This window comes from Equus quagga, chromosome 11, assembly GCF_021613505.1.
Source record: "Equus quagga isolate Etosha38 chromosome 11, UCLA_HA_Equagga_1.0, whole genome shotgun sequence".
Classification (NCBI taxonomy): Eukaryota; Metazoa; Chordata; class Mammalia; order Perissodactyla; family Equidae; genus Equus; species Equus quagga.
In genome coordinates this window covers 41600329-41622982 of record NC_060277.1, presented here as the reverse complement: position 1 = coordinate 41622982, position 22654 = coordinate 41600329, and the positions used below count along the sequence as shown (strand labels likewise).

The 22654-nt window shown below is 38.5% G+C and overlaps 1 protein-coding gene across 1 annotated transcript in view; it reads right to left on the bottom strand.

Moving 5' to 3' along the window:
* Window positions 1-22654, bottom strand: part of MDN1 (midasin AAA ATPase 1) — a 170898-nt gene that overhangs the window by 99947 nt on the left and 48297 nt on the right. The window contains exons 10-19 of the mRNA XM_046676076.1: window positions 18028-18221; window positions 17014-17095; window positions 13365-13460; window positions 11909-12021; window positions 10524-10672; window positions 9787-9847; window positions 3486-3697; window positions 2789-2892; window positions 1294-1438; window positions 712-808 (exon numbers count right to left, since the gene is read on the bottom strand). Of these exons, the coding sequence (XP_046532032.1) occupies window positions 712-808; window positions 1294-1438; window positions 2789-2892; window positions 3486-3697; window positions 9787-9847; window positions 10524-10672; window positions 11909-12021; window positions 13365-13460; window positions 17014-17095; window positions 18028-18221 (1253 nt within the window). The remainder of the gene's footprint in view (window positions 1-711; window positions 809-1293; window positions 1439-2788; window positions 2893-3485; window positions 3698-9786; window positions 9848-10523; window positions 10673-11908; window positions 12022-13364; window positions 13461-17013; window positions 17096-18027; window positions 18222-22654) is intronic.

Below are 22654 nucleotides of genomic sequence, written 5' to 3'. Positions count from 1 at the left end.
CACTCCGCTGCAGCGGCCCAGGGTTTCACTGGTTCGGATCCTGGGTGCAGACATGGCACAGCTCATCAGGCCATGCTGAGGCAGTGTCCCACATGCCACAACTAGAAGGACCCACAAGTAAGAATATACAGCTATGTACTGGGGGGCTTTGGGGAGAAAAAGGAAATAAATAAAATCTTAAAAAAAAAAAAAACATTCAACAGAAGGTTACCAACAATATATAAGGTCATTTATCTTTTCCCCAATGCTACATACATAAAACACCAGCAACTAAGTACTTTACTCATGTCACTCAGTGCTTAAAGATGAAAACTGAAACTTAAAAGCCCTTTTACAAATCATTAGCCTCATTCATGAGGACTCTGTTCCTAAAATGCACTTACACTGTTGTATGCTATAGTGTTATATCATTATGTGAAGTTTCCCTAATAGTTACAAGGCTATTTGAAGGAGGAAAGTTATTTGCTTTCAACAATGTCCATGACTCATTAAATGTCATACTAACAACACAAAAGAAAAAATTCTCCAGTATTCTGGAGTTTTCTGTATTCCTATCACCTATACAAAGTAGAGGAAAAAAACAAATAAGAAAACGACGATCCCTCTATCAGAGGTCCAGAAATTTCAAACATTATGATGAAATTTTGTTAATGTTACCAATAAATAAAGAGAACTTAAAAAAAAAAAAGCCTCCAGGCTATGCCCCCTTACCTGTTTCTTATTCCTGCTGGGAGATTCCTTTTGCCCACATCAGTTGCTGGATTCATACAGGCAAATAAACGGAAGTCAGGATGACGAACCAGTGGTTCTGTGAAAAGAAAATATAAATTCTCAACAACTTGTAATAATCACGTGATCAGCCACAGGTCCCCAGGGGAAGACTATCTAACTCCACAGAACCCCAAGCCAAGTAACCTTGCCTCTCAATCCATGCTTGCCTTTTCTAAAACGTCACTGAAATCAGTTTCCAGACCTATGTATACAACATAATCTTATGCTGCTGTTCCACTGTCTTTTATGGTGTGGTTGTTCACTGTTATCATTTATCACCAGCGTATACTTTGTCAGTGGGTGTGCATATCTATTACCTAGTACCCAAATGCCTTGACAAATTATTTTAGTCTTCTTTGCATTCCCCATAACACCTAACAATAGGAGTTTTCAGAAAATTAGTATGTAAAGAATGAATAAATCTCAGCAGGAGGCACCTGTAATCCACCCAAAAAAGAATCTTACTATAAACAGGCCTAAAGGCCTGGCACTGAGTCAAACTCCAAGGAGATCAAGTGCTACCTGTGTCTCCTCGATCCAGCAACACCAGGGAGCCAGAAGATCCTTCAAGTAAACCACTCAGACATTCTAATGTTTCTGGAGCAGCCAGATTAATCTCATCCAACAAGATCCACTCTCCTTTCTTTACGGCCTGAGCTAATGTACCCTAGAAGATAAAGTAAAACGTTAAGAATCCATTTCAAGGAGGGACACACTCACGAAGAGCAGTTATGTAGCAGGATTTGAAACAGAGGCAAGGGCAAACCTCTCCTACTTGATGAGCTTACGCTTTAAAAGCCAAATGGCTGCCAGTTGGTTGCCAGAGTTAAGGCCAAGTTAACTTTTTTAAAATGTCCAAAAGGGTCAAGGGAATATCTTTGAACCTAACAGCAAGATGTAATAAACTAGATCATCTCATTATACGGACAGTGAGGTAAATAATAACTTACAATGTATTCAGATGTTTAAAGGTACCCAAATGGTTATTAAAAGCACCCAAAATAAATATAGGGTCAGGCCATGAGTTTACCAAGATCAGATAAATGACTAAATCAAGAGCGTGCAGTGGCTGTAATACAGAGCCTTTCACAGTTGCTAAAGAATATCAAAACAAATCTTTTCTCATCTCTACTCTACTAATTTTATCTCCCCAAGTTCTATTTCCAAGAGCAATGAAAAATAAATCTTCCAATCCACTCAGTTGACATAACATGAAAAACTGAACTGTTTTATTCTTAAATTGCTCTATAATTTTGTTTTCATGGTGATCCTAACAAAGAATCTTCTACAAATTTAACTGAAAAAAATAAAATGAACAAATGTATTAACTCCACTGTAATGCCAAGTCATGAAATAGGTACAAACCCTATTTTGAGAGCACCTGACATTTTAGTTGGTTATTTTAGAAATAATCATATTAAGATTAAGCAGTGATGAGCAAATTTCCTACACCAGTGGCGATATGACTGAGGGATCCTTTCTCTTACCAAACACCATCTAAAGTAAGATTCCTATCTCCTTTAGGGTGTGGTCTGAAGAGTGTCACAAAAACAATTTTTAAAAATAAGAACTAAAAAAGCTTAAGTCATGAGCATGTAATTAAGCTGATCCTTCCTACAGGGTTGCAGGACAGAACACAGTAAAGCTACTCACGCACTGGAATCAAAAATGGGGACTAAAGTGACTGGACCCAAATCCCTCCCTCCATCCCTCTCTCACACACACACATACACACAGAGCTAGGAAACAATAAAGAGTTCACTAATTGTCTTCAACCACATCTTATTTAAAAACAATAATAACGTAGTAATGGTGTTCATTGAAACCTTATAACTTCCATAAAGGACATTCTTTAAAATCTTCTCCCCAAAGTATTATTTCATTAAGTGTTCATTAAGTCTTAAACAGCAAGCACTAAAAATATCAAATGAAGAGAATACAAAATAGTAGCCTGCCTAATATTTGCATTTTGCATCAAATCAAAATTCCCTTAACGTAAATAATTAAAGCAAAATACCTCTACAAATGCAAACAATAGAGCATTTTCAGTCATTTTCATCTGTTGTTGGGCATGGTCAAGTCTAAGACCAAATGCTTCCCATTTCTCTTTTAGGAGTAACCCTAGAAAAGAATAAAGTCAAGAATTTAATACACATTTTGAGTTGTAATATATATGTTAAAAACATAAAAAAACATAATTAACAAAACTCATACAAAAATAAAACATCTTAGACAGAAGTGTAAAAAACTAAGTCCAAACACTTAAGTAATGCTAACTATGTGCCAGGCACTACACTAATCAGTCCATTCATATGCATACGTATATGTATTAGTTAACTCATTTGTCCCTTATAAAAATCTCTGAAGTAGGTACTTGTGTTCCCATTTAGATGAGGAAACACAGAGAAGGCAACTAAGTTACCAAAAGCCCCTAGGCTGTGGAACCCAGCTTTTTGGAAATAACCTCTTTTTCTAAGAAATGTGATTTACTGACCACTAAGTGGTACTTGTACAACAACATTAACATCATGTGTTTTTACGGAAATCATGCCTAGAATCATGGGAGCAGCAATGCTTCAAAATTAGTCATTTTTGCCCTAAGTCCTGGAAAGCTCCAACTTGTATTGCTTGATTCTTCCCCCAAACTCTTCTCCTAATTCTGCTGAGCCTCAGCCTCATGCACCCCCCACTAGCAGTCTAGGTCGCATTCTTACCAGCTTCACTCTCTTTTCCATCCTTGTTGACGGCTGACTTGTGCACATGCTGCATTAATCTGAGGAGATCATGCCACCGTTTCTGCCGGTAACAGGTCTGAATGTGCCCCAGGAATGTAAAGTTTTGCTTCTTAGAAAACGTCTGGGCAAAGAGTTCCTCAAATGCCTCCCGGAGGGGTAGCCAAATAAGCTTAGGGTCCACTGGCTTGTAACTGAAACAAAAGGCAAATGCGATTCACAAACTTCTGAAGCTAAAAGAAATGAGAAAGCATGCCTCGGAAAACAGGAACAGGTCTAAGATGTCATTTAATCAAAATCAGAAACACCAAAAGACTTAAAATCTACGGTAAAGTTTTAAATTATAATCTATTTTCTCCACTCCAAGTGTTTGAAGGTATACTAAAGGTAAAAACCAGTATTAGGATAAACAATATTAGGGAAAAAATCTGAAATTCCCAGTTGGGTAGTTAAAGGCTGTCATTTATTCCACCAACGTGTTTAAATAAACATCATGGGGGCCGGCCCCATGGCCTAGTGGTTAAGTTCAGTGAGCTCTGCTGCAGTGGCCGGGGTTCCATTCTGAGGCACAGACCTACACCACTCATCAGTAGCCACACTGTGGTGGTGACCTACACACAAAAGAGAGGAAGACTGGCACAGGTGTTAACTCTGTGCAAATCTTCCTAAGCAAAATAAGTAAGTAAATAGATAAACAAACAAACAAGAAATATCATGTATACAATTTAATGATAAACCTTATTTTGTTAAGATTAACCAAAAATTTTTCAGAATATTTTAGAAGAAAAGTACAACATATGAGATAGATTTACTTAAGCTAAGTGAACTCAGCTCATGTCTTAATTGGGGTCAGGGGTCGGAGTGCTATTGCTCCCAAAGAGAAAAAAAATTGGTGGAGAGGAGACAGCAAGAAAATCTTAGATATTTCAATGGTTTGTGGCCCTCCAAAGCTCTACTTTTTATTCCTTAGTATTTAGACTCTCTTATTCCTTAGCATTTAATTTCTCTGGTTGGGGAGTTAGGAAGTTAATTCATTTAAATTAAATTTTAATTTAACTTAATATGAGAGGTTGATAACAAAAAGAGTCGAGAAACATTGCTCTACCTAAAAGATAAGTTGCCAGGAACTAACTGTTCCTGGAAAATCTTAAGTATACAATTTTCCGTAGCCTAAGACATGAAAACACCAAAATTCAAGGACGATGACTTCAATTTTATTTCCAAGAAAAAGCAGTTGAGAAATGAAACGACACCAAAAAACAGTCAAGCACAATTAGAGTACTCATGGATACTATTTACTCATTGGGCTGTGAGGAAGGAACATGAGATGAGTAAAACTGAATGCCCTGATACTGAGCATCTATATCGAAGAGTCTTGATTCCAGAGAGAAAATGCATGAGAACTTTAAATCCATTTTCACTTGCCAGTAAACACTAACACATTAGTAGATATATTTCTTATTCCACTTATTCAACAAAAATTTACTGAGCGCCTGCTGGGTGTTAGGTTAGGCCTTGAGTAAACAAAACCCACACGGTCCTGCCCCTCTGTAGCTTACAGTCTAATGAAAGAGACAATAAAGAAATACATCTACTATAAAATACCAAGTAGTAAATGCTATGATTAATAAAGTAAAAGGAGACTGAGTGAAGGAGGTATTGGTCATATCGCTATGACAGTCAGAAAAGGCTTTGTTAAAGACAGGAATTTGAAGGAGGCTTACATCAAACAGTGAAGAAAGCTAAGTAAATACTTGCGGGTGGTAGGGGATGCCACACAGAGAGGGACGAGCAAGCATCTAGGTGCAACATGGGGGAGAATGAGGCTGGAGCTCAGCAGCAGAGGTCAACAAAGGGGATTATTTAGAAAAGTGCCAGTGCCAGATTATGTGGAGCTTTATAGACCAAAATAAAGCCTTTGGATTATATTCTAAGTGGACTGAGAAGTCAGTCGGGGAATTTGAGGAAAAGAGTGATGTGGTCTAATTACACTTTAAAAGGATCCTTGTAACTACGAAGCAGAAGAGAGACTGTAGGGAGGTTACAAGAAGCAAAGATGAGAGACCGAAGCACTGGACCAGGCAAAAGATGATGAACTAAATGACAACAGTAGAAGTGGTGAGAAATTAACAAAATACATGTTATTTAAATAAAATTCTAGTCTTAAAAATGATAGTATAAATGGAATCCAAAACTGACTGAGGCAGCAAAGTAATGATAAGAATACAGGCACTCAAGACAGACTGCGTGGGTTCAAATCATGGACTTGTCACTATCTTGAACAAGGTACTTAATGCCTGTGTGCCTCAATTCTCTCATGTGTACAATGGGGATAACTAACTGACTGTGCTTGTCGGTGCCTCCTGGCTGTTAAGAAAGCCAAATGAGTTAAAACACAGATTAAGGACTCAAAATAGTACCTGGCACATGAATGCCATGTAAGTTAGCTGTTATAATTATTACCATTATTAACTGGCTCAGTCTCACGAATTCATGAAAGAAGTGGCTTAATATTTCAAATCAGACTGAGTTCCCTAAGAGAAAAGTTCATTCATTTAAAACTGAGCATAGTGGCTACAACAGTTAAGTCAATATATGGTTCAAGGGATGAAAAAGTGAACAAACGTACATACATTTCGGAAAAGAACACAGTGACACAAGAAGTCAATGCGAACTAATCTGACACCTAGGAGAAACAGTGAATCAAACCGTGAACCATTTTAGAGCAGGCTTTTCCAGTGTCTTCAACAGGGAAAAGATGCCTTGGGAGCCACCTATAGGCCAAGAGGTAGGGGTCTAGAACATCTCGCCCCCATGGAGAGGAACTCAAGTTCTACCTATTGCATACACTGAGACTACATGTAAAAAGAGTTCATTTGAAAATGGCTAAAACAAAAGAAAATGACTCCCAAACTATAAAAACATCAAAAAACACTGAGTGTAAAAGAGACATACAATAGAACATGCTGAGTAAGTGAAATAATAAACACTTCTCTCTGTTTTGGGGTCAAGATTCCAAGCTTGTGAGCATGCACTTATGCCCTGCTGTCTTCTGTGCAGTTTCCTTTATGTATGTTTCTATGGGTGGTGAGGAGGAGGACATGGATTGCCATTTTATTTCTATGACATCTTTAATTCTCCAAGTTCTTCCTTTCCTTCACTGTCAACTTCTCCAAGGGTACCTCTCCTTCTCTATACATCTGGTTCTCCCTCAGAGGCTGCCCCTACCAATCCCCTTCCTTATAGTCAGTGCTAGGAACCTGTGCTCTATACTTTGCCATTTAATGCAAGACTTTCTCTTCCTACAGTGATTTTACCTGCTTCATCTAAGTCTTCTGTGTCCTCTACTCTTTCTAATAGAGTCTCATAAGCTTTCTCCATCCCCAACTCTGTTGTAATTTGGATCAGCTCTCTACTCACAGGTAACTTAAAGGTCTCTTTGTTGCCTATCAGAAACCTACTTTAAATAGAATAACAAAAATAAACTAAAAATTAAACAAAGGAAAAAGATATACCACAATAACACTAATCAAAAAACAAGAGGGTCCATATACTAACAAAGATCAGAAGGCAAACTGTATTAGTGTGGTCTAAGAGTTTGACGGTCTTTAAGGCCATACTTCAACAAACTCTTTATCCTTAATAATAACAACACTAACTTAAAAACTAGTCTAAAGGAACCAGATTTCCAAACCAGACTAATTAGTTCTATAAATTTTATTATTTTTTATCATAGTATTTGACACAGGCAAAATATGTTTAACAAGTTATAAAACTTATATTATAAAATAGATGAAATTAACTACACATTCCAAGAATAGAAATATTACTCCTTCTCTATCTCATCTCCCTGCCTACTCCTGAATTTTGGTTTTCACTCCCTTGGCTAGTTAAAATCATTCTTGGTCTTCCAATCTTATAAACAAGAATTCTTAAGCAAGGAAATCACCCATGCATCTACCATATGTTATACATTAAAAGATGTGATTTACATCACCTTCTTGTAAAAGAAAAGTATAGAAAACAAGGCCTACTTTCAATCATACAAAAAGTGAAGCATACATAAGTTTTCTTTTGATAACCGATCCTAAACCACTAACAAGAAAAAATGATATGAATTCTTTTTACCAAGTTGGCACCAAAACAAAATTCCAGTTATCACATTCTGATTCCAACCTTTTTGTATTATCGATTGCATCAGGCCAAAAATGAGCTCCTGTGTACTCGCTGCATTTAAAACTTGCGATGGCTGATATTATAGCACACAAATTCATAGAAGAGATAGACTCAGTCCATGTTGAATTAGTACAAGATTAATACCATTTGTGTTAGGAATACTTAACAGTAGGATATTACTGAAGACATAGATAGATACAGAACAGAGAGAAATACACAGCAGTATAGACATGCCTAGTTAAATAACAAATTCCATATATTAGTAAGAACACATTGCCAAATACCTCAATGAGGGAATGGGGAGATTAAGCATCAATTAACTGAACAGAAGTAAAAACAAGGTAGAAAGATCACTGGGGAAAAATAAAGTGAACACAGAATTAGAGTAAGAGAGCTAAGCATTACCTAATTGATTTTAAGACAGAATACAGGGGTCGGCCCTATGATGTAGAAGTTAAGTTCAGCATGCTCCCCTTCAGTGGCCCAGGTTCACAGGTTCAGACCCCGGGAGTGGACCTACAACACTTGTCAGCCACACTGTGGCAGCAACCCACATACAAAGTAGAGGAAGACTGGCACAGATGTTAGCCAGGGCTGATCTTCCTCAACCAAAGAAAAAAAACAAGAGAGGAAGATTGGGAATAGTTGTTAGCTCAGGGAGAATCTTCCCCAGCAAAAAAACAAAACAAAACAAAACAACCCACAAACTATAAATTTAAAGGCTTTAATCAGGTACATAATTAATGATATGCACAGAGCAGAATATACGTAATGGATTGGGAAGGTAAGAAAAGGAAAAGCACCAAAGGAAGCAGACTCCAAAGTAGCACGCTAGCAAGAGCAGGGAGAGACAAGAGACAAGGAAAGAGTGAAAATAACAATACTGCTACAGAATAATGTGGCCCTAAGAAAAGAGATAAAAGAAGATCTTTCCAGCAGACAGAAAACAGAGCAAAATGAACAATAAATTCTATTATTTTACTCCTTTAAGGTTTTTTTAAAGCAATTGTTTAGAATTAATGAGACAGATTCCAATATTGCTAAACATGAGGCATGCCAAAAGCATCCATCAGTTTTACAGCCTTCAGCACAACTGATCATGAAACTAACATTCAAAAACACCAACAGGGAAAAAGGGCATTTTAATGACCACTGTGGAGTCCTATGAGCAACATTTAACCAAGAATAGAGCTACTTTATGTTTCAAAGATAATCGAATTGCAGTAGAGTATAGCTCAAAGGCATTGTGACCACAGAATGTACACTTTAAACACCTGTACAAACAAATACTTGTTGATTACATACTTCTTTTTTTTCCTCTCCCTTTCAGCACGATCTTTGAGAGCAAGAACTTCAAGTGTTCTTTAAAATGAAGAGAAACATCTACATACCCAAGAGCTGCTCAATAAATTCCAATAAATACCCTGCTGGTGTAGGGATAGGGATGCAGGTATTTGGATATTTTTCCAAGGCTAGTTTTGGGAATTTTCCTTTTTTTTTTTTTGAGGAAGATTAGCCCTGAGCTAACATCTGCCACCAATCCTCTTTTTTTGCTGAGGAAGACTGGCCCTGAGCTAACATCCGTGCCCATCTTCCTCTACTTTATATGTGGGGGGACGCCCACCACAGCATGGCTTGACAGGCGGTGCGTAGGTCTGCACCCAGGATCCGAACTGGCAAAGCCAGGGCCACCAAAGCGGAAGGTGTGAACTTAACCGCTGCACCACTGGACCAGCCCCTTGTTTTTTTTTTTTCTTCTTCACAGTGGTGCCTGAGCTAACAACTGCTGCCAAACTTCTTTTTTTCCTTCTTCTTCTTCTTCTTCTCCCCAAAGCCCCCCAGTACATAGTTGTATATTCTAGTTATGAGTGCCTCTGGTTGTGCTATGTGGGATGCCACCCATGGCTTGATAATCGGTGCTATGTCCACACCCAGGATTCGAACCAGCAAGACCCTAGTCTGCCAAAGCAAAGTGCACAAACTTAACCACTCAGCCACAGGGCTGGCCCCCTAAGGCTAGTTTTGAGATCTGTAAGAAAATAGTACTGCTTATCTCAAACAGTAAATACAAAATAATAAACAAAAAAGTTTTTTTAACCACACTTACCCTCCAAGCAAGTCTGCAGTGTCACTTTGTTGATTCATATTGACAACTCTCAAACGGTGGCCTTTAAAAAAGAAAGAGCAAAAGGATCATTCTGAAAATTTAAAGACCAATTAATATCTAGTGTGATCCTTAAGGACATGCGGATGCGGGCAAAGGGCAAAATCTTTAGATGTGCATTTCCTCTGATCCTCTCATTTTACTTTCAGGAATCTTAAGCATTCAAAATTTTCACCTAACCCAGAGAGACATGTATAAGAAGATTCACTGTGTATTATTGCTTTAGCATCAGATAACTGTAAACAACAAAAAAATCCTTCAGTCAATGTCTATAAATTAGAACTAAATAAATATCCAGTATGGAACACTATTTAGCCATTAGAATGGGCATGAGTCAGTTCTGTTTTTAAAAGATGTCCAATTTGCTTAATTAAACGCAATACATAATGGATGATCCTATTTGTTCCAAAACAAAACCAAGTCTATATGTACATATATTTGCAGACCAAAGAATACAACTGAAAAAAGTTAATACCAATCTGTTAGCAGTGGTCATTTCTAGGGGAAAAGATTACATTATTTCCAAGGAAAAAATTTTCATTGGTTATTTCCAGGAAAAGCGTAGTGACTGCACTTTTTAAACTCTAGTATTCTTTGGACTTTTTTATTTTCAAAAAAAGCAGCAGTCAGTGTGAAACATTTACTGCCTGGGGGCAGAGTGCTCCCCCTCTAAGAGTTACCTGTAATGTGAGCCAAGTACTGGACAGTAGACGTTTTGCCAGTCCCAGTCTCTCCCACCAGCAACACGGGCTCCCCTTTGCTAACGCACACCGCAAGCTGTTCAATAAGAACAGAAGATGGCCTCGTAGCAGCAAAAGTAAGCGTCTCCCTGGGAGAAAGGGGAAAGTAAGCAAGCAGTTAGAGAAGCAGGCTGCAAAGAGAAGCCCTCTCTTTGTCTTCTCTTAGGGTGGCTTTGAGGAGCCAGATTTTCCAGACTCAACAAACAAGAATGAGAAGAAAACTCAAAGTGACTGTCTTAATGCTATAAAAGATGTCCCTACAACAAATATTCTACAAATACTGAGTATTTACACACCTCATACTTTACTAGGCTCTGAAGATTCAAAACATCATGAAGAGAAGACAGTACCTGTACTAGCTGTGTCATCTTGGGCAAATTACTTAACCTCTTTTAGTCTCACTTCCTCAACTGCAAAATTTGGATAATAACAGTTCCCGTTGTAGTGGGTTAAATAGTCTTCCCTAAAAATTCATGTCCATGCAGAATCTGTGAATGTGACCCTATTTGAAAACAGGGTCTTTGCAGATGTAATAAAATTAAAATCATATGCTAGTGGATTTAAGGATATATCCTAAATCCAATGACTGGCATCCTTTTAAAGAGAGAGACTTACAGACACAAAGAAACATACACAGGGAAGAAGACCATATGACAACGGAGACAGGGGTCAGGGTCATGCAGCTTAGGTATATAGCGAGGAACACCAAAGACTGCTGGGAGCCACAGCCAGGAAGAGGCAGAAGACTTCAGAGGAAGGATGGCCCTGCCAACACCTTGATTTCAGACTTCTAGCCTCCAGAACTGGAGGGAATAAATGTCCGTTGAGATGTCTGTGAGAGAATAAATATCTGTTGTTCTGGGCCAAGTTTCTGGTAATTTGTAAGGGCAACCTTATTCACAGGATTATTATAACCACTACACAAGAAAACAAATCAAAGCACTTAGCACAATGTTAGGCATATGGTAAGTATTTAATAAATGGTACCTAGATCTCAGAGTCTTATATAATTCCAGCCTACAAGGCATTAACAGACTAATGTTAGGACCTGACCTGACTTCCAAGTGAGGCTTACTTCACTAAATACACTACAGTGAATAAAATCAAAGACACAGTTTTGCTAGTCTCAAATCTCTAACAATTCTCATCATCTCCTTCACCTATTAACATCTAGTTTCTCAGAACATACTTTGGGAACCCTCCAGCACACTGGAGAGATGATAGTTCAGACACATCTCTTGCTCAAAGATAAGGGGCTGGACTAGACCTTCTATTAAGGTTCTAACAACCCCACTGTTCTCAGATTAGTTCAGAACCACATTTACCGCTGTATGTGGATGGCATCACTTTGTTTCCGCAGAAGCCGCACTCGACCCACTTGCACGTCTAGCTCATTGATCACAATTTCTGGTTTATAAAGTTGACAGAAGAACTCAGCCTATGGGAGGGCAAAGATTTTACCTGAGTGAAATTCTGTATACTTTTCAAACATTTCTCAATCATAAGGCTTACTGTGCCCTTCTAAATAGCCCTTTACTAAGAAGCACTTTCTACTTCCAACACAGGAAAGTCAGCTTTTAATTACTTTTTTAATTTTCCAAATCTCTAATATGTTTTTTAAACATTGACCCTGAACAGTTCCCTGTAATAGTTCTTTTTATTCATTCAAATAAGCCTATATCTAAAGTGAACACACTGACACACCCCCATAGAGAATGAATAGAAAGCTCTATTCCTAGAAGATATGAAAAAAATTAAAGCAATTTTTCTTCACCTAAGTTTTGCTCTGCTTTAAATTTCTAACATAATGCAGGAAACAGGGACTTGAATAAGCCTTGGTACATACGACTGCAGTCAAAGGAGGAAGAGAAGCTGTCACACGCTCCAGGACACCTAACCAACATTCCTCTCTTATCCTTGTCACTAACCCAAAGAACCCAGATTTTGCTCAGGTTTGTGGCAGGCATGAAAGAGGCAAAATGCTCAGGGAAGGGGAACTCCTCTTCAACCAAGAATATTATCAATCTAAGCCAATCATGGTACTTTCATTGTGAGAGCCTACTATAATTAATATATTTACTGTTTAAGGCCCTTTTAGTTGGTGTTCTGCCACCTGCAGCCAAAACCATCCCAACAGCTTCAGAAGCCTAAAGAATATCTCTATGTCAGTTCCTGACATAAGGCTTTTCTGAGTCATCGCTCATTTGGGAATGCCAGATATCTGCCTCAAATGGGCCCCAGACATTTCTCTAGCTACCAACACCACTGCTAAAAGGCTCTCTCCACCAAAAATACATATTTTGATATAAAACAAGAATGGCAAAATATTAACAATGTCAGCAACGAACCTAAGAAGTGGGTATACAGATGTTCATCAGTACTATTCTTTTCAACTTTTCTGATGTTTGAAGATATTAATAATAAAAAGTTGGGGAAAACTTAATTGTGCATAAAACTACAGACAACAGTGTTACTAAAATATAATTTCAGTCCTAAGTCCACAACCTACAGAATAACATGCTCATTAAAACACTGGAGAGTAAGGCAGGCATATAGTAAAGGACACGAGGAAACTCATTTTAAAAATGTAGAACACATGGACAATTACTTATCTAGAAGAGAGTGACAGCTGTATGTCTATGAGAGACAGCAATGAAACTACCAACTTTGATAAAGCAGGCACTTATTGCAAAAGCTGTTCCAGGTAAGGGCCAGAGACCAGAAAGTAAGGTAAACATCTCAGCTTCCTTTCAATAGAGAAGTAAAAATAGCACTACATACCTTTTTCTTGGAAATGTTCAGTCTGCTTCCAATTACTTCTGCCATTTTCAGTTTGCTTGTATGCTTAGAAAGCATTGCTGTGAAACAGTCCAGAGCCTATTAAAATAACCAAGGTAAATGCCAGCTGATTTTTAAAATAATATGTTAATGACAGAGCATCACTATCTTGGCCACAAAAGGTAGGAACACAAAATCCAGCAGGAACATTTCTCTAAGACTCAAGAGAGTACAAATAAAGTACCAACCCTAGACTCAAGGACCTTACCATAAGAGAGACAGGAAACAAAAACCTGTGAAGGCTTTCCTATCAAAATACTGGTTAATTAGGAAAATAAACCAAAAAAACCTCATTTTGCAAATCCTAAATTCAGGCAAAAATAGCAATTAGTGTCAATGATTAGGTATATGTTTCTAGTGGGAAGTGACTCTCACACAGGGGCAGTAACACCAGAAGATTACTTCCTAGCTGTAAAGGGAAACTCCTGGTGTGCTATAAAGGGATCACACTGTCATCACCTAATCCACTACTCAGTCTTAGCATCGAGAGAGAGGCCAACCAGATACATATCTCCTGATGTAAGGAAATATAAAGTACCTATCACCACCAAAAATGGATTCTACAACAAAAAAGTGGAACCTGAATACATCAAACATTTTGTTAAACTTCTATTTATAGGAACTACAAAAGATAAAATGACAAGGAAAAGAACACTATGCGCGTGGCAGAACAAAGAACATAGCTGGTTCTGCCATCATCAAGTGTAATATTTGAATAAACTTCCTGCAAGCATTTAAAAAAGAGAGAGAGAGAGGATTTATCTGGTCTTTGTCTCTAATTCCTGGCACGGAGCTTCAAAAATCCTTGAATTACCAGGAGTAAGGAGTGTCTTCTGTTATGCAGTAGAGCCCCTCTAGACCATAGCTGAGTTTATTAGGCTAAGCAAGGGGACTCTTAGATGGGCCCTTAGACAGTTTAAGGAAGGAGCGAGCCAGGTCAGAAAGACCAAGCACTGATTGGAAAGTTGAAACTTTCAGCTCCATCCCCAACCTCTGGGGAGAAGAGAGGGACCAGAGACCAAGCTCAATCATACGGACAATTACATAATAAGACTCCGATAAAATGCTGGACATCCATAGCTTGGAGAGCTTCCAGTTGGTGGACATATTGATGTACCAGGAAAGTGGCACATCCTGACTCCACAGGAAGACAAAAGCTCCTGTGCTCAGGACCTGGCCTTATCTGATAAGTCTCTTCCATTTTACTGTTCCTGAGTTATATCTTTTGTACTAAAACTGTAACCTGAACTGTAAGTATAGTGCTTTCAATGAATTCTGTGAGTCAATTATTGAACCTGAGGAGCTTGTGGGAACCCCTGAATTTATAGCTAATAGGTCACAAGTGTGGGTGGCCCCTCAGACTTGTGGCTGGAATCCAGAGTGGGGTCAGTTTTGTGGAGGACTGAGCCCTTGAACCTGTGGGGTCTACACTAACTCCAGGTAGTCAGTATCAGAATTGGATTGAATTGCAGGACACCAGTTGTCACAGCAATGAAGAAGCAACCAGGGGCCGGCCTGGTGGTGCAGCAGTTAAGTTTGCATGTTCCGCTTCTCGGCGGCCAAGGGTTCGCCGGTTCGGATCCTGGGTGCAGACATGGCACCGATTGGCATGCCATGCTGTGGCAGGCATCCCACATATAAAGTAGAGGAAGATGGGCATGGATGTTAGCTCAGGGCCAGTCTTCCTCAGCAAAAAGAGGAGGATTGGCAGATGTTAGCACAGGGCTGATCTTCCTCAAGAAAAAAAAGCAACCAGTTAAACCCGTAAGGTGGAACATTCTGTAAAACAACCAGCCCGATCTCTTCAACAAGGTAGTGTCTTGAAAGGAGACTCTCATACAGTAGAAGAGTTCTTAAGCCTGTAGGCATAGAAAAAGATCTGGAAGGAGGTACACCAAGGTGTCAACAGTGCTGGGGAATCTCTGATTCGGGGAATAGTTTTATTTTATCATTTTGCTTTCCTGTATTTTCCCATTAACAACAATACATATATATTACTTCTATATTAATAAAATACTTGTACACAAATGTTCACAGCAGTATTATTCACAATAGCCAAAAGTGAAAACAACCTCAATATCCATCAACGAATGAATAGAAAAACAAAATGTGGTATATCAATACAATGAAAAGTTAGTCATAAAAAGAAGTACCAACACATTCTACAACACACATAAACTGAGAAAATATGCTGAGTTAAAGAAGCCAACTACAGGGGCCGGCCCAGTGGCGCAGCGGTTAAGTTCGTACATTCCGCTTCGGTGGCCCAGTGTTCACCAGTTTGGATATCGGGTGCAGACATGGCACAGCTTGGCAAGTCATGCTGTGGGAGGTGTCCCACATATAAAGTAGAGGAAGATGGCCATGGATGTTAGCTCAGGGCCAGTCTTCCTCACCAAAAAGAGGAGGATTGGCAGATGTTAGCACAGGGCTAATCTTTCTCAAAAAAAAAAAAAAAAAAAAGAAGAAGAAGTCAGCTACAAAAGGTCACATATTGTATGATTTCATTTATATGAAACGTCCTAGAATTAGACAGTGGTCATGGTTGCATAATTCTCTGAATACACTAAAAAACTCCAAATGGGACACATTAAAAGAGTGAATTTTACAGTATGTGAATTATATCTCAATAAAGTAGTTTCTCACACAAACATACAATGACATGCTAAAATAGAGACTAAAGAAGATAAGAGGAATCCCACCAATGCCACAGTTTTATTTTAAAAGTACAAAACAAGGTTATCTGTAAGGAAGAAGAGAAATGTAGAAGAATGGGAAGGAGAGTTCGTTGGAGAGGAAAGAGATTAAAAGACTGGCACACGCGTTTCAGGGTTCAGCTGAGTTTAAGTGTGTGCTCCAAATGACATTTCTTTCTACTCAAAGTAAGTTTACCAAACACAAAAAGATCCTGCAAACCAAACTGGGTGACTATCCTCTCCTCAATCCAAGCTGACAGAAACCAGAACACACTGTACTCAAATTGGTCAATGTTTTAAGAGCCCATAGGTCTTCAGGCAGTATACTTACATTCTTAAGCAGACAGGAATAAAACTCTTGGTTCTTATTGAGTACGGCAGAGCTGAAATTCAATAGGGCTTCCCTCCCACATAACACATTTTTTCCCAAGCCCAGCATACCAGGTTATACTTTGTAACCCTCACATAAATTTCTCTAGACTGAAGTTAAAAAGCCCTACTGAGACAAGCGGAGGGATCAGACAAATACAAATCTATCAAATAGACTAAGAAATTATATAAATGAATAAACATTAAACATGTTAGAAACACTTTATATTTTACAACAGTATTTATCACCTGGGAGATCTTTTTACCTTTAATTTCAGTACATGTTTTACTCTATCTCAAACTGTACTTATTTGAAATTAGTAGTAACCTGTTTCAAAAACCAAAAAGCATTTACTACATCCAATTAGTTTTAAGGCAACATTAGTTCAGTTGTAACTAGCTAAGGATAATAAACATATCTAACACAAAAGAAAAACTCTGCTAGCAGTTCAAGAGATAGAAGATAATTATGGACACCAACAGCATTAGACAGCACAGAGAAAACAAGCGGGAAGACTGTATCTCACCTCCTGAAAAATATTTAACGATGCTGATGAAGACAGACTGTCAAAGCTATGGGCAATCCGATTACACCAGTTCAGTAAATCCCTTAAAAAGACAAAACAAAAAAAAGTCAAGAAATAAAAGGCCACATGCCAAAGACACGAAAGGCATCAGAGTTTACTTGGTCCACTTAACAAAGTCTCTGACAACAAAGTCTCTGTTTTTTTCTGGCAATGTGAAGATAAATAGTGTCAGGGGAAAGAATAGGTTAGTGGTCCCAGTCTCTACTCCTATCAGGAAGTGACCTATCACTCATTTCTCCCTGATCCATGCATGACAAGGCAGCGGAGGAAGGGGAGCAACTAACTCCCAGAGCAAACTGAGGGGAGCTGCCCATTCCTAATTTTCACGTCTACAAGGGCAAGTCAACCATCGAGAATGGAGAGCAAAGGCACAGAACTCCCTACACACAGCAAAATCCGAGAGTCTTATTTAAGACCCCAAGGGTTACAGAAGGATATCCAGTGAAAGAATTATGTCAGCAACTGTTCCCAACTTTGGCTTTAAAAGTTATTTTTTAAAGCTAAAATAGCATTACCTTTAAAAGCCACCCCAATCAGTAACCACAGATCTGAAGAAGGGATCTGACTCCATGAAGCACTCCAGACGTCTAATTTTATTTTATTTTTTATTTATTTATTTTTTTAAAGATTTTTACTTTTTTCCTTTTTCTTTCCAAAGCCCCCAGTACATAGTTGTATATTCTTCGTTCTGGGTTCTTCTAGTTGTGGCATGTGGGACGCTGCCTCAGCGTGGTTTGATGAGCGGTGCCATGTCCACGCCCAGGATTAGAACCAAGGAAACACTGGGCCGCCTGCAGCCGAGCGTGCGAACTTAACCACTCGGCCACGGGGCCAGCCCCTCAGACATCTAATTTCAACACCTGACCTCTCATAACTATTCAGTTCTAGCTGGTAAGAACTTTTGAAGGAAGCAGTTTTTAAAATATCAACTCAAAAAAGTGTTTAGGCCAATACCTGAGAGACAATTCTCTTCCCTCAAGGCTTAGTCTTTTGTTTTCTCTCCTGGCTTCTGAAACCTCTTCAGGTGCCTGTTCAGATGCAGCAGAACTATCACTCTGCGAGCGATGTTTCTCGCCAGTAAGTTGGAGGTAAATGTCAAGCAGGTGATCAGTTGCTGTCAATAGGCTAGGATATCTGTTCTGAAGAACCTGACAGAGGGAGAAAAAGCAAAGAAAAGTCAGTCGCACACACAGTGATTTTTAAAAGTCACATGTAAACTGCTGCTGACACTAATCAACCCAAAAATGGATTTCTCTATGAAATTTGTCATCTTTACCAAGTATAAGAACTTCTGCCCTTAACCCCACCCCCTTCCTCTTCAAAGGCCATGACTTTTCTTCCTGCCTAGAACTCAGCTATCTGGTAATCTCACCATCTACAACACAGCTTAGGGTGTACAGGCCAGACGGGAAAAGATCTCCAAGCAACATATGCATCCAAGTCCCAGAAATTAACTCGCTGAAGAATCCCATGAGTGCTATGGACTCTCATTTTAAACACAATTCTACTAAGGTTGATTACAGCATTTCTCAGCCAAAAGCAAATTAGAAGCAGTTAATGAGAAAAGGAAAAGAGTTTTCAAAAGCAGACCATAGTAAAAGGGCCTAGTGGTAAGTACTGATAAAAAGCAGAGAACAGAATTTAAAAAGCAAAAGGTCTGGTCCTCTTCACTTTGATAACTAGTGAGAATTTTTTGGAGCATAGTACTTGGCGCTCATGATACTGGTTCTAAGGTTTTATGATATGGATTTTTTCAATCAAATCTATTTGAGAAGGAAGGGAAATATCATGAATATATTAGAAATATTACCACCCAATAACTTAAAGTAGCTTTAAAAGTATATTGTGATTCCAATTTGTATACGAAACGTCCACATATTTTGCACATGTTAAGTATGTAATGTCCACATATTTACAAAGATACAGAAACAAAACTTTTAGCAGTCACATCAAAGTCGTAAATCTCATAGATCTTATTTCTTCCTACGTTTTTACAAAATTCAGATGGATAAAAAATTAAGTGGAGGACAGGAGTGACGTCAGCATCATAGTGGAGTGAGCGCTTCCCTTAGATTCTCACCTCTGATATACAACAAGGACATTCATACACCAACAGAGGACATCCACACAACACAAAAGATGTCTCAGAGACCCACACAGCCATGCACCTGAGGTGGAGGTACTGGACGCCCAGAGGAAGTGGAAGGAGGCAAGGGGATGCCCTCTCCTTTCCAAATGGCAACAACCCCGGGGCCAAGCACAGCTCTGAGAGGAGGGAGGAGGGGTGGCCCTCTGCGGGAACAGATTCTCTCTCCAAGTTCCCTCATAGCCCGAGGGAAAGCCCCACAGAGAGAAGGCTAAGCTATTACAGGGGGGGTCTTCATCAAGCCAGCATCCTAGGAGAACAGATAGTAAGGGCAGAGTGAGAAGTCTCTATGATCCTGCAGGTGAAAAAAAGTGCCCCTCCTTGCACCCAGCACTCCAGCTTGGCCAGTTGACCAGAGCACCCTCACATATGATAGAAAAGCAGTAGCTGTGAGTGAGCAAGCCACAGACCACAGAGGGTTCATAATACACAAATCCTGACCCCTATCCAATAGTGGCAGGTGGAAGCTGCAACCAAATACTATCACAATGCAGAGGCACAAATCCACACCAGTAAACAATAGGAAAAAATATTTTAATACTCCAGAGCAGAAGGAAAATGACAAGCACCCAGAAACCAATCCTCAAGGCACAGAACTTTATAATCTAAATGACAGAGAATTCAAAATAGCTATCATAAAAAAAAAGTAATATCATCATCTTAACCACAAACTCACAACACAAATTGGAATAAGTTATGACAATAATAACTTAGAAGGAAAGGGATGGGATTGGCTTAGGTTAAGGAAATAAGGGGCTATGAGAAAATGGACTATCACGTCTATGAAATTTTTTATACAAACCTCATAGTAACCACTAAAAACATAAACAGAACACAGATACAAATGATAAATAAAGAGAAAACTAAGAAAACCATCATAGAGAACTACCAAACTAAATTGGCAGTCCAAAACACTGGGATGAGAAACAAGGGAAAGGCAAAAGAACCAGAAAATAAGCGATAAAATGGCAGCATTAAGCCCCCATATATCAATAACCACTCTAAATGTAAACAGATTGAATTCTCCAATCAAAAGACACAGAGCGGCTGGATGGATTAAAAAACAAGACCCAAAAATATGCTGCCACCAGGAAACACATCTCAGCTCTACAGACAAACACAGGCTGAGAGTGAAGGGATGGAAGATGATACTCCAAGCCAATGGCAAACAAAAGAAAGCAGGTGTTGCCATACTTATATCAGACAAAGTAGACTTCAAGACAAAACAGGTAATGAGAGACAAAGAGGGGCAGTATATAATGATAAAAGGGACACTCCACCAAGAACACATAACACTTATAAATACATATGCACCCAACACAGGAGCACCAAAGTACATAAAGCAACTACTAACAAACATAAAAGGAGATATTAACAGTAACACAATAAGAGTAGGGGACCTCAACACCCCACTTACATCAATGGACAGATCATCCAGACAAAACGTCAACATGGAAATAGTTGACTTAAATGAAAAACTAGACCAGATGGACTTAATAGATATATATAGAACACTCCATCCAACAACAGCAGAATACACATTCTTCTGAAGTGCACATGGAGCATTCTCAAGAATAGACCATATATTGGGAAACAAGACAAGCCTCAATAAATTTAAGACTGAAATGCTATCAAGCCCTTTTCCAACAATGTTTTGAAACTGGAAATCAACTACAAGAAAAAAGCTGGCAAAGCGACAAATATGTGGAGACTAAACAAATGCTACAGAGGAACCAATGGATCATTGAATAAATCAAAGAAGAAGTCAAAAAATATCTGGAGACAAAACGAGAATGAAAATACACCATACCAACTCATATGGGATGCAGCAAAAGCAGTCCTAAGAGGGAAATTCATAGCAATCCAAGTCCACTTTAACAAACAAGAAAAATCTCAAACAATCTTAAACTACACCTAACATAATTAGAAAAAGAACATCAAAGGCCAAAGTCAGCAGAAGGAGGGAAACAATACAAATTAGATAAGAAATAAATGAAACTGAAACAACAATAAAAAACAGTAGAAAGGACCAATGAAACAAAGACCTGGTTCTTTGAGAAGATAAACAAAATTGGCAAACCGTTAGCCAGACTAAGAAAAAAAAAGAGAAGGCACAAATAAATGAAATTAGAAAGAGGAGAAATTACAAGTGATACCACAGAAATACAAAACACTATAAGAGAATACTATGAAAAATTATAAGCCAATAAATTGGACAATCTAGAAGAAATGGATAAATTCTTAGACTCATACAACCTCCAAAAACTGAATCAATAAGAACTAGAGAATGTGAACAGACCAATCACAAGTAAAGAGATTGAAACAGAAATCAAAAATCTCCCCAAAAAATAAAAGTCCAGGACCATATGGCTTCTCTGGAGAATTCTACCAAACATTCAAAGAAGATTTAACAACTATCCTTGTCAAACTATTCCAAAAAATTGAGGAAGATGGAACACTTCCCAATAACATTCAACGAGGCCAACATCACACTGATCCCAAAGCCAGACAACTACAACACAAAGAAGGAAAAGAACAGGCCAATATCGCTGATGAACATAGATGCAAAAATCCTCAACAAAATGTCAACAAACCAAATACAGCAATACATTAAAAGGATTACACACCACGACCGAGAGGGATTTATACCAGGGACGCAGGGGATGGTTCAACATCCACAAACCAATGTGATACACCACATTAACAAACTCAGGAATAAAAACCACATGGTCATCTCAATAGAGGCAGAGAAAGTATTTGACAGGACCTAATATCCATTTAGGATAAAAACTCTCCATAAAAAGGTATAAAAGGAAAGTGCCTCAACATAATAAAGGCCATATACGACAAACCCACAACTGAGATTATACTCAACGGTGAAAAACTGAAAGCCATCCCTCTCAGAACAGGAACAAGACAAGGGTGCCCACTCTAACCACTCTTACTCAACCTTATACTGGAGGTTTTGGCCAGAGCAATTAGGCAAGAAAAAGAAATAAAAGGAGTTCAAACAGGCAACGAAGAAGTGAAACTTGCTGTTTGCAGACAACATCATTTTGTATATAGAAAACCCTAAAGAATCCATCAGAAAACTATTAGAAATAATCAACAACTACAGCAAAGTTGCAGGGTACAAAGTCAACTTAAAAAAATCAGTTGCACTTCTATACTCTAATAACAAACTAACAGAAGAACTCAAGAATACAATTCCAATTACAATCGCAACAAAAAGAATAAAATATCTAGGAATAAATTTAACCAAGGAGGTGAAAGACCTATATAATGAAAACTATATGACAATATTGAAAGAAACTGATGATGACAGAAAGAAATGGAAAGAAATTCCATGCACATGGATTGGAAGAATAAACATAGTTAAAACGTCCATACTACCTAAAACAACCTACAGATTTAATGCAATCCCAATCAGAATCC